The 11,697-nt window shown below is 35.7% G+C and overlaps 1 protein-coding gene across 1 annotated transcript; it reads right to left on the bottom strand.

Moving 5' to 3' along the window:
• Positions 1-2,576: 2,576 nt before the first annotated feature.
• On the bottom strand, positions 2,577-3,611 carry LOC149563824 (uncharacterized). The gene is made up of 2 exons (XM_089826946.1): positions 3,395-3,611; positions 2,577-3,294 (listed from the first exon to the last, which is right to left on the bottom strand). The coding sequence occupies exons 1-2, from the start codon at positions 3,566-3,568 to the stop codon at positions 2,698-2,700; spliced, it is 771 nt and encodes a 256-aa protein (XP_089683072.1). The 5' UTR covers positions 3,569-3,611; the 3' UTR covers positions 2,577-2,697.
• Between the last annotated feature and the right edge of the window lie 8,086 nt (positions 3,612-11,697).

Here is an 11,697-nt window from a genome sequence, read left to right as displayed (position 1 = left end):
TTTGTATGAAATCTAGTGTTTCGAAATTTATAGAGAAAAGAGTAAGAAGAATAGTGATTTGGCTAACTACCCCTGATTAAGATTTCATAAAGGTGAGAGAAAAAAATTGGATGAAGAGGAGACAATGATGGGGGAAATTTTTCCAATAGTTGCAGATTAGGTTGGTTATATCCATGACCAACATATTTTTCCTCAAAGCCATTGAGTATGTTCCATTGCTCTTATTGATTCTTAACCCTAAAAATGTTTCACAAACTCATTTCTCTACATTAGTTTTTTGATGTCTTTTGAGTTTGATCTTTTTAGGGTTGAAGGCCTTTAACTCCATCTCAAGTCATCTTTTCCAAAAATTGTATCATATTGGTATTTTTCTATGCCATTCATAACGTCACTCTCTTACACCTTGCTCTATAGCTACGATATTTAAGCTTTTTCTCCTCTCATGTTGTATGGAAATTGTGAACATCGAATGTTTGGTATTTGAGATAAGTTGTTTGTATCCAAGAATGGTTTTACTTTTGTGCTCTACGATGTGGATGATTGGCGATTGTATTGTGAGATGGGTGATGAATGAGTTATAGTTGCTATGAATATTGGATAATCCACTTCTCCCCACTTTGTATTTTCATTGTGAGAGAATGAGGAAATCTTATTTTGTAATGGAGTACTATCGGGCTAGAGATTTAGATTCACTTTGCTTGAAAGAGAAAGAGAGGTTCAGTTTCCAAATAAATTTCCAAGTATTTTATGATATTGCATAGATTATTAGTATCTTCATATTACTATAAAACATGAATTAAGAATTGAATGTAGGATAATTTATAAAATATAGTTGTAATTCTACATTAATTTTATATATTATTCATAACACACACACACACACACACACACACACATAGAGAGTCGGTTTATTAGCGTCTTCATATTACTAGAAAAATATGAAATGTAAATGGATCATGTAAAAGATCTTCTATTTTGATTTTCATTACCATTGTAACCTTTGATTGACTTCTCTTTATATTTTTTTAGCACAATTTGATTTGTTTCATCAATGTCATATTTTTACCATGTCGAATTTTACCTTGCTACTAACCACCATGTTTGTGTTCCACTAAGTGCTCTATTTTGTCAATACAATTATTTCCATTATCTTGAAAAATATCTTGGTTAATGTCATATCTTTTGTTGCATGCACAGGTGTCTTGCAAAGAAAAATAACTAGTGTTAGATGCTATTAAAAAAATGCACAATCAGGTATTCTTCACACAATATATAAATCTACAATTCATTGACTCATTAAGAAAAAGGTTTGGCATTCCTAATTAGATATAAAGATGTACCTCTAGTGTGCATATATGAACACAATAACAAACATAGTATGATGTATAGAATTTAAAATGAATGATACATAGTAATATCATACATTTGCAAGATGATAGTTGTAATGCATGTGATGTCTCATTTATAGATATAAATTACTTTCTTCCACTTAAAAATGGCCCCTTTAATTGAATCTGCAATTACAATGATTAATGATGGGAACCTACAATTACAACCACACCTCCAAGTCATAGACATTGTTGAGTTGAGACCAAACCACAAAGTGACACCTTGATATAGGATAGATCTCTCTAATGGAAATTTTTAAATAAAAGGCACCAATTCCAAAGAAATATAATAACTATGTGGGCTCAAGAGAAATCATAAAGGGGTCTATTGTGTAACTTAAAGGGTGTAGTTACCCTACTAGTTGCAAATCTAGGTATGTTCTTCTATAAGCTTATCTAATAATGTCTACTACTAATACCAAAAACAATATTTGCTCCACCTTTTGTGATATGAACAATACTTGAACTCAGTATGCTCTTGCAGGTGGATTGTTGTTTCTGAAATAGACATCACTTGCTTGCATCATGATATTATTGGTGAATCCATCTATGTATGCAAGGAACAAGGCCTGGAATTACATACAACAGACTTAGGTTCTCCATCAACAAATGTCCTTAAAAGGGATGATGCTTCACGACTCCCTTCCAAAACTGTGAGGCTTAGGAAAGCATCGTCTTTAAAGAATAAAGAAACCAACTCTACTATTACTCCAATTAGAAACTTGAATCCATATCAAATTTGAACAATATTCCAAAATGAAAAATAATTTATATACCATTATCAAAATAAAGTAAGAATCTCAATTGCAACAACTCTCACTATAGAGTGAAGATGTACAAAGTATCATACTTTCCCTTAATGTATGTAATTCTATGTATGTTAAATTGATTTATATTTTACTTGGTTGCATTTAAGCAATTCAATATCATCTTTCCCTAATGTATACAATTGTTGTGTTATAGGTATGATGAAAAGATGCCACTTGTGATGATGCAATGGGGTTTATACTTTCCCTTAATATGTGTGAGTCTATGTATGTTTACTTCATTGATTTTTAAATTGGCTACATTTAAGCAATTCAATTTCATCTTTCCCTAATATATAATACATCATCTAGAAAATTGGAATGCCCTCAACATTTTCTTTGTAATCCAAAGCTATTTCTATTATGACACTCACACCGCATAAAAATTGGAAAGATCACCCTTTATTATGATTTGAAGAAAAGACTTTAATTGCTTTGTAGTGCCCAATCTCCATAGGATTAATCTGTAAAGGTCCCATTACAAACAGAATATTTGCTTTATTTCAAACCTTCCCAACCTTCAAGTAAAGCGGGAACTTTACAACCTTGGTCACATGGAGCTGACCTCCCCAAGCCGCCTCGAAATCCACCCTGAACTCGTCCATGATGTCCGCTCTGCCCACCAGAGCAGACCCCGTTCCTAATATCCCAAAATACTCCTCCAAATTCCTCTGCTCTTCGATCTCCGCATTAATTCCCTGCACTTTTGTGAACGGAAACGGCAAACTCTCATACTCTTCCGCCACCAATTTCGCCGCCGGATGGAAAAGCGGATAAGTTCTCTCAAAAAATCGTTCGTAAACGGCGTCAACTGCCGGATCGACTGTGGGCTTCCAATACGCCCAAACCGCAATCACGCCGCCGGGCTTCTTCAACACGCGCTTCACCTGCGGATAAAATTCATCCAAATCGAACCAGTGGACGGCCGTGGCAACGGTCACCAGATCCACGGAACAATCGGAGCCGACGATCGATTGCAGTTGTTGGTCGGCCATTGACGGCGGCGTGACGGCGTATGTTATGTTGGGCCGCTGCTCTGCGTGTTGAATCTGCCCCTCGCTCGTGTCTGTGGCGACCACTCTCGCATAGTACTTTGATAACTGCTTATCCATTCACAACAATATGCAACAGAACAGAGAGTTATGAATCTAAATAGAACACGTGTGATAAGTAAGAAATGATTAGCTTGTTCGCAATTACCTCAATGGCGGCTTGGCCAGTGCCCGTTCCCACATCCCAGGCAAGATCATGTTGTGTTGTGATAGAAGAAAGGAAGGAGAAGAGTTGAGGGGGATAGCGGGGTCTGAATTGGGCGTAATTTTTGGCGACAGAGCCATAGATCTCTTTTGCATCGGGAAATTTGTTGTCCTCCATGGTTTAGGCGCAGAGAGCGGTTTGCCCACTCCATGGTATGGGTAGAAGGAAATGTAATAAAATATTGAAAAAGAGTCTTTGTTGGGCGGCGGACCCTGATCGTAAGTATGCAGTCCACTTACTTTTTGATTTTCAGTTTTAGTGTTTGGTTTTGATTTGGTATTCGTGTTGTGTGCTGGAAGAACACACTTTTTCGCTGATTTCTATTCAAATTTGAAGCTTAATCTTCGTTTCAATGGATGCTTAGGAATGTATTCGTCTTTAACAAAGAGATCTATTGTTCTACCCGACTACTACCGTGAATGTATAAATTAAAAAATATATGTACGGATAAACAAATTGTAGCAACAAATCACATAACATTATTGTGGTATCTATAGTGGCATCAATTCATGCATTGTCTACTGAACTTCTATATTAGGTTGTCCATATGAGCAATCCCTCATTCCGAATTTGCACCTTTTCCTAAATATTAAGGGCCCCCACTGCCTCAACAAATGGTAGTGTTGGAGCCATATTTGGGATCATTGTCTCTGGAACCACTATGTCAGATATATCAATTTGTATTCTAGGCTATCTTGTCCTTTATTAATCCAATTCAACCGTAAAGTTTTCCAAACCTACCTCAAATTGGATCCTCTCTTTTGTACTTCTTGTCTAGGTGAACCTGTGTGAATTTTCCCACATAAATATACAAATTTTCAAATTTCACCATAGAGAGTTTCATTGTTACATTAACTTACCATACACTATTATGGGTTCTAAGACATCTGTGAGACCCAATAAACATTCTATCATAACCACTAAAAATATTATCATCCCTCAACAACCATAATATATCACTAGAAATAATAGAGCAAAAGAGATCAATATCTTTCCTGAATTCTATGACATATCCAACAATAGTATCCCAAACATTGATGTTCTTATTAACAACTCTACCATGTAGAAAAACATGGCTTCCTTAGCAAGAGACCGCTAAGAGAGGATGTGAGAGATAGTATTATAAAATATGCATGCAACAAAGAGGTTCAATTCTTCATCATGTTTTAGAATGGGAAGCATATGAAGCATGAGACTCCAAAAGAACAAGAATATTTTTTGGTTCAATAGGTCTTGACTAGATGTTGTAGAGAGTTGCCTACAAAGTGAATGGATCAAGCAAAGGGTTTAAGAAAAAATCAAGATAAATGAGGATGTCAATATTATCTACAAGATGCGAATAAATGGTTTTGGCATTGACTTTAGGAAAGGGGGTCCATTTGGCTAGAAAAAGAGAAAAACCTATCATCAATGTGTTCATGAGGCTTAGAAAGGTTCCAGGCATCATAGGCCTCCCTAAGCACAACATATGTCCATCAATGGCATTGGGGACAACATATTACATATCTCATACCAAAATAATAGTTTCCCATCAACAATGATATCAGTGAGTTTCTTGAGGCCTTTACCAACCTAGTTTTCTTTGTCGGCATCCATGTTGGAGACTCACAAAATCGACCTCTCACCACACAATTTGGAATTGTTGCCAACAATGGAATTTTGAGAAATCAAGCTCCTTACACATTCTAAAACCTTCTGAAGAGACTTAAAGTCAATTGAACTATATGGCTTAACACTGAATTGGCATGTTTTGATATCATTGGCAGGTAGACCTTCCTAGTTAGGTCCTTGTTTAGGGACATAAATAGCTATATTATGGAGAATCAAAACCTTTCAAGGATCATCACATTGTAAGGCTCTGAGTATCCATTCAGTAGAAAGGGAAATTCTTCGAGTCCTTAAACCCTTCAGTGTAAGCCTTTCCTTTTGTTTGTTATTTCTGCACTATGTCCATTGAAGCACATGTTTCTTCCTATTCCCTTTACCATCTAGCCAAAGGAAGTACTTTACAAGATTCTAAATATGATGAAATTAATAATTATTAAACAACTATGTTGATGATTTTTATATCACGTAAGGACAAGATTTTCAGGCAAACATGTATCTTCTCATCCATTAAGTATGCTTATTCCATTTTCTCAATTTCTTATTATTCTTCTCTCTAATTCACTGCCACATTCCTTTAAGGTTAGGGAATACTACAAATTCTATCCCAAGAAACCTCACTTGGTGACAACGTAAACACCCCCAACACCCCCCACCCACCCACCCACCTACCCACAACACATGCAAACTAAAGGATATTTGGCAAATCAGGGATGTGATATCTATCCTAGCACAACATGATTAATTAGGGGAGAGAAATTTGCTCCTAGAGGCTTTACAAAAATTAATCTAGCTTGGTCATGAAAGCCAAAACCTATCCTCATTTAGATAGACCAAAATGGTAGTTTCATCAAGGGATTATACATTAATTACATCCTCCATGTTGGGTGGAGTGATAACTTGAACACTAAGAGACAAGATATTGTCTCTAGAAGATATGCCACATCATCATCATCTAAAATAAAGAGAGATGGGTAAAGTGGAAAACCCATTCCAATAGATTTGGAGATATTATAATTCTCTAATATTTTTCTACTAACCGCCACACATATTTGACCATATTTCTTCAAGACTTTAACAATGTGGCAATATTAAGTTGGGAAGTCCAAAGCCTTCAACATCATAACTATGAAACTCCACTTTGTTGGAGTCATTCTGGTAAGGAAAATATCAAGTTGATTTAAATCTGATACCAGGAAACAAAGATAGGTACAAGCCTAAGGATTGGCTAAATCCTATATTCAGCAAGGTTAAATCTTGGTTCTGGGCCAACATTAATAGAGTCATCAGGACTCACTTCACTTTAGGCTCTGCAAGGCCAAGGCAGGAAAACCTTAGGGATTGATCTTATTAACTTGATATTCTTCTTTGCAGGACTATCCCCCTACAACAAAAATGGTCAATATTCTTCTGTAATTTGCTAATAAGCTATCTGAGCACAGTAGCTAACTATAACCAAAAAGTAAATGCAAATAAGTGATGACCAACACTTAAGTTCTTGATACATTAAATGGTAAATTGATTCGTTGTTGTGAATGTTCTGAAATTAAGGGAGTCATCAGTGTATTCTTGAACTTTTAAATGGACCAGTGTCTTATCCAATGGGATATAGAGCCAAAGATTAACAAATGAGATCTTTTGATCAACTTGTGATTACAATTGTCAACATTAAACTCTAAGTTTCATTCTAATTCTCATCCTTTTCACAAACCCTAAACCTTATCCATTACAAAAATCAATTACCTTATTCGTTAAATTAGCAGCAATCAATAAGAGATATACAACTGCTTAAATTGCATTAAATTGAATGAAACTTGTTCATTCAGTCCCAAAATTATGGATATATGAGAAAGGAGAAAAAACTCAAAGATATGATAATTAAGGAAAATAATTCTTATTCACTTTGTAATACTACTAATAGAAACTTATGATATAACTCATGATATATCACAGAGACAAATCATAGGTCCCAAATGTTCACCTTTTTGTATTCAAGTATGCAAATAATTGAACTCATTCATATAACTACAGAACAAATGGACGGACTACAAAATAATACATGACACATGAGAAAATTATACAGACAACTAACCTCTGCTCTTCATCTTAGAAATCCATATATAGGATTGGAACAAGCTACAGATGAGAGGAGGACGCATTTCAAAATGTTAATGGATACAAAAACTTTGGAAGATGGGAACAAAAAGGTATACAAAACATTCTTCCAAAATATCAATCAAAAAAAGATAAGTAGTTGAGGCAGTAAGAGAACATTTATATTGGCCTTTGATTTTTCTTCTCCTTGTCCTTCTCTGACTTGTATGAAAAATATCTCAACTACTTCCTACCAACAAATCTTTAATCTCTCCTACCGCTTCTCAGACATAAATTTCCCTTTTGGTGGGCCACTCTATAGTTTTTACTTCTTGCAAATCTTGAGTGGCTTTGCTCTACCTGGCATCCATGACTACTTTTGATTCAACAATAAACTTATTAAATCTATTTTTTCCTTAAATAGAGAATCAATTAATTTATTATATAGGATATCAGAAGTGTCTTCAAAAATTGATATTGTAGCTTCGTGAGTCAAAATATTATCAAAAGAAGTAGACCACTCTTGCCAATCTATCATTGTGCTAGTAGCATCCAAAATTGATGATATGCAAGGTTGTATTCCCTAAGATAAAACCTTCAACTTCCCCTGTATAGTTTGTAATTTTCTGGTGAAGAAACCCATCAATTCTTTCACTATTTCCAAGCCTTCCTTCACTATAATTATTTTATTAGGCAAATCTAGCTTTTTAGCCATTAGTACAATTAGCCTCTCCAAAAATTGAATATATGGCCCCCCAAAGATTAAATGTGGGTGATAGCCATGAAAGTGCCTTATTGCAAAATTGCTCAGCACTTTGTAAAGCAACATAAAAATTATGAGCCTATTGTGACATGTTCTTTAACACTTCAATCCTGTGGCTCATAATATTTCTAAGGACAACTATCCTTATATCACCTCTCTGTTGAGTAGATGGAGCATCAATGTTCATTCTTCTTGGTTCTGATGCCTCCTCTACTCCAAAATCCATTTGTATCAGGGCCTCAATTGTATCCCTACCTAGCTATTGTTGACTTTCATGTTCATCCCTTTGTTCAGTAGCAACTATCTGCTCTGTTTGTGTAGGTTTCTCTTTGAGATGTGCAACTTCATTCTCCAATGCTTCGAATTTGGCCTCGAGCTCCATAATCTTTTCTTTGTATGAATAGCTTCTTCTAAGTTCATCTTCATAGAGCTTCTTCACATCTATGTAATCATGTATGGATTTTGACAATCTTGTCTCCATCTCCTCTACCTTTGTTTCATTCATAAATGAAAAATGTTTTAATGCCTTGGAAATCTATGTGCTAGAGGTGCCCTATAGAGTCCATAAAAACATGTTACCTTGCTTAGTACTTTATACGTCCATCAACGTTGGCTTATTGGAGGATGGAGCCATACTCCAGACTACAAGAGATTTTGTATCAATGTTGAAACCAATTCCTCTTTGCAATCCATCTACACCAAATGCCTCAAATGAAATGGTATTCTTGCCTCCTTATTTGATCAAGCATAAATGCTTGTTCCAAGTCCCATCTAGGCACCAATATCATACCACTCCTTTGTTCTAGATCCCTAGCCTCCTCTAGAGTTATTACTTCACCCTCATGATCATATGCCTGCAACTTCTCCACTAGTTCCATCTTTTGCTCATCAAACTCCCTTGGTTTCATCTTTAGCACTAGTTCACTCTATTGGGCTTGGATGATCCTATCATCTAGCCTTGATGCTGCTAACTCCAAGTATGTGAGGGTATTCTCAATTGCATGTGAAGGTAGTTTTGTCTCAAGTCATAAAAATACTGACTATTCCCAGGCAAGATCTGTACTGTCCTCTATTTCACCTCAATAGGGATGTGGATAATCTTTTGTCTTTTATTTCCCTTTGTCACCCATGATGCCTCAGGGACATCATCTTCTTCTACTTCAAGGGTTTCATTAGGCTCAGGGCTGTCAGGGCACACCCTATGTTCATCCCCTAATGGTCCCTCAGACATCTTAGCCATAATTTCAGCATGATCAATGACCATCTTCCTAATCCTTTGAGGATAGGGAATATCCATGTAGAATCCCAGGAATTGGGGATCTATTCTTTTCAATTCTCTCTCCACCCTCAGAACATCATCTAGCTTAGCTAGCTTGTCAGCTACCTCACCTTCTGCAACTATATTTGGAATGACATCCTCATGGGGAAATTCCTTGGTGCTAGGTAGTACATAGTTTCTCATTTCTTTAAGAGTGACCCTCATCCAATTATCAGGGTCATACATTCTATAGGGGCCAGTAGAAAAATTATAGTGATGGAGAAAAGAATGGATCTTGTCCAAGGCCTCTTTCCAAATTGTAAAATCACCGACCCCAAAACACCTACACCAAAATGTTCCCCTATGTACTTTGGGTCCCAAGTACTCCCTATTGACCATAAATAATTTCCATATAAATTCATTTATACCTAATCAAGGAGGGATAAACTTTGGGAATATATGGGATGGTTGAGGACAACCATAGACTTTGATTAAAGAAAATTTAGGAAATAAGAAAATGTCTCTGTAATTATGGTCAAGTCTCTTTCCTTCAGGAAATAGGGCTTGTCTCAAAAGGACTTTTAAAATATCAGGATCCCTAAATTATCCTAGATCTAACATTCTCATAATTACAACACTAAAATTATTGAAAAATGAAACATAATAAGAAAAATGATAATTGCTATCCCATACTCGTGTCCACAACTACACTGGTAGGTCTCCATTTGCATTAGAAGTGTGATCATTAAAATTAGAGCTTATATATCCTACATTCTTGTAGAGAATCAGGTGCATCAATAGTGAATAATGATGGAAGATGAAATCCTTTAACTCCCCACTCTGAGCCCTAGCAATATTCACTTTCATTACCTCTAGAATGTAATTGACATAATCATACTCCCTGCCATGGTAGGAGTCCTGTACATCTCTTGCAATTATAAATTTTGTTCCATAGACCATATTAGTCCCATCTTTCCCAACCACCTTGTGGACACCATATACAATCTTTACAAAATAATTTTTAGATTTTTCTAGTGGCATCATCTTTTCCACCTTCTTAGGGTAATTACCCACTTCCTTCAAATCCATGCGAATATGTTGTAGCATAGATTTCCTAGTACAGGCCTTGGTGTTTGCTTCAAGTTTCCTTTGTAAATGTTTTAAAACTATAGGCTGACCCATAGCTCCATCCACTCCAAAGGCCTCAATGAATGATTCTCAGTCTAGGGTGTAGAGGATGGTTCTATCTTTCCTATGGAAGGATTTTGTGGCCGGATTATAGTATTGAAATAGGGCCTTCATTAGGTCTACATCTACAAAGACTTCTGGAAATATCAGTTTAGCAAGATTTTTCTTCCACGGGTTGCACACAGTAATTTTCTTCTCCCTATTATAATAGAAATATTTGAAAAGATCTAAACTAGTAACAATAGGGCATATAGCATCTCTATAGAGGGTATATGGATCAATGAAAGCTTGATCATTTGCAACATTGGCATTGGAAGAACTAGGGAAATGTTTCATCCATTCTTCAACAAATCTATTTGGTTTCTTTTGCCTTGTTTTTCCACCTTTGGAGGTTAAAGGCTCTACAACTGCCATGTCTTATGCTTGAATTTCTTCAACTTCTTTGTCATAAATCTTGACACTATGCTAGTAAATGCAATATATGTAAACTACTCTATTCTAAAAAGCTCTAAAAATAACAATCTGTAATGCACAGGAAGCTCTAAAACTGCTCAAATTCTCTTTCTCTATAAATTGCAAACTGTAATTGTAAAGTAGGAAAATCTTTACAAATTAATATATGCAAATAAATGTTCACTTTGCATTAATTTTTACCATGCTTGAAACTCATTCTGTCAACTCAGGGGAGTGTCACTATTACTATTCAGCAATGCACTTTTTCTACTATACTTAAATCTTATTGGTTGAGAAGTTCATTGTCATTCCTAGCTCAGAAAATTGACTTAACACTTTAATGTCAAAATAGAGCCTATGATGCTATGACCATGACTAATGAAAAGAGCTTTTGTATTATCTTACACCTGAAAAATCAGTCTCCCGATGTCATGAAAACCCTTGAAAAACCCATATTGACTAGTCAAACACAATAGAAAATCCCTTCTATGATCTTACAATTCCTTTGTTGTTGCGGCTTCGATACTGACCTTATCTTCCTCTATGATCTCATAGAAAATATCTTCGCAGCACCACAAATTGACCTTTCTCAACATACGATCTTATGATCATGGTTACTTTTATCTCTCATAACATCTCTAGTGATTTTTCAAGCTTCTATGATCTCTCGATAGATAGTTAATCCTTTGCACTATAGCATCACAGACTTTACAATTTTCATGTGCAATCTTACGACCATGTCTTCGATACAACATCAGAACACATCTTTTATTACCTTGAGATCTTATGATGAGCCATTTATTGTAAGGTTAGAGACACCACATGCCACACAATAATAATATAAATTTCCTTTTCACTCCCACTGATCCTAACTAAGCATACATC

Source organism: Cupressus sempervirens, chromosome 4, assembly GCF_028749045.1.
Source record: "Cupressus sempervirens isolate cs-2001-9-10 chromosome 4, ASM2874904v1, whole genome shotgun sequence".
Taxonomy (NCBI): Eukaryota; Viridiplantae; Streptophyta; class Pinopsida; order Cupressales; family Cupressaceae; genus Cupressus; species Cupressus sempervirens.
Note: the sequence above shows the minus strand (reverse complement) of the source record. Positions and strands in the feature narration are given on the sequence as shown.

What these genes read in the sequence shown, in the direction of transcription:
- LOC149563824 (XM_089826946.1), bottom strand. Translation starts at nt 3,568, where the DNA reads ATGGAGGACAACAAATTTCCCGATGCAAAAGAGATCTATGGCTCTGTC. An exon ending in CTGGCCAAGCCGCCATTGAG is followed by an intron (nt 3,295 to 3,394) that starts GTAATTGCGAAC and finishes ATGGATAAGCAG; the next exon opens with TTATCAAAGTACTATGCGAG.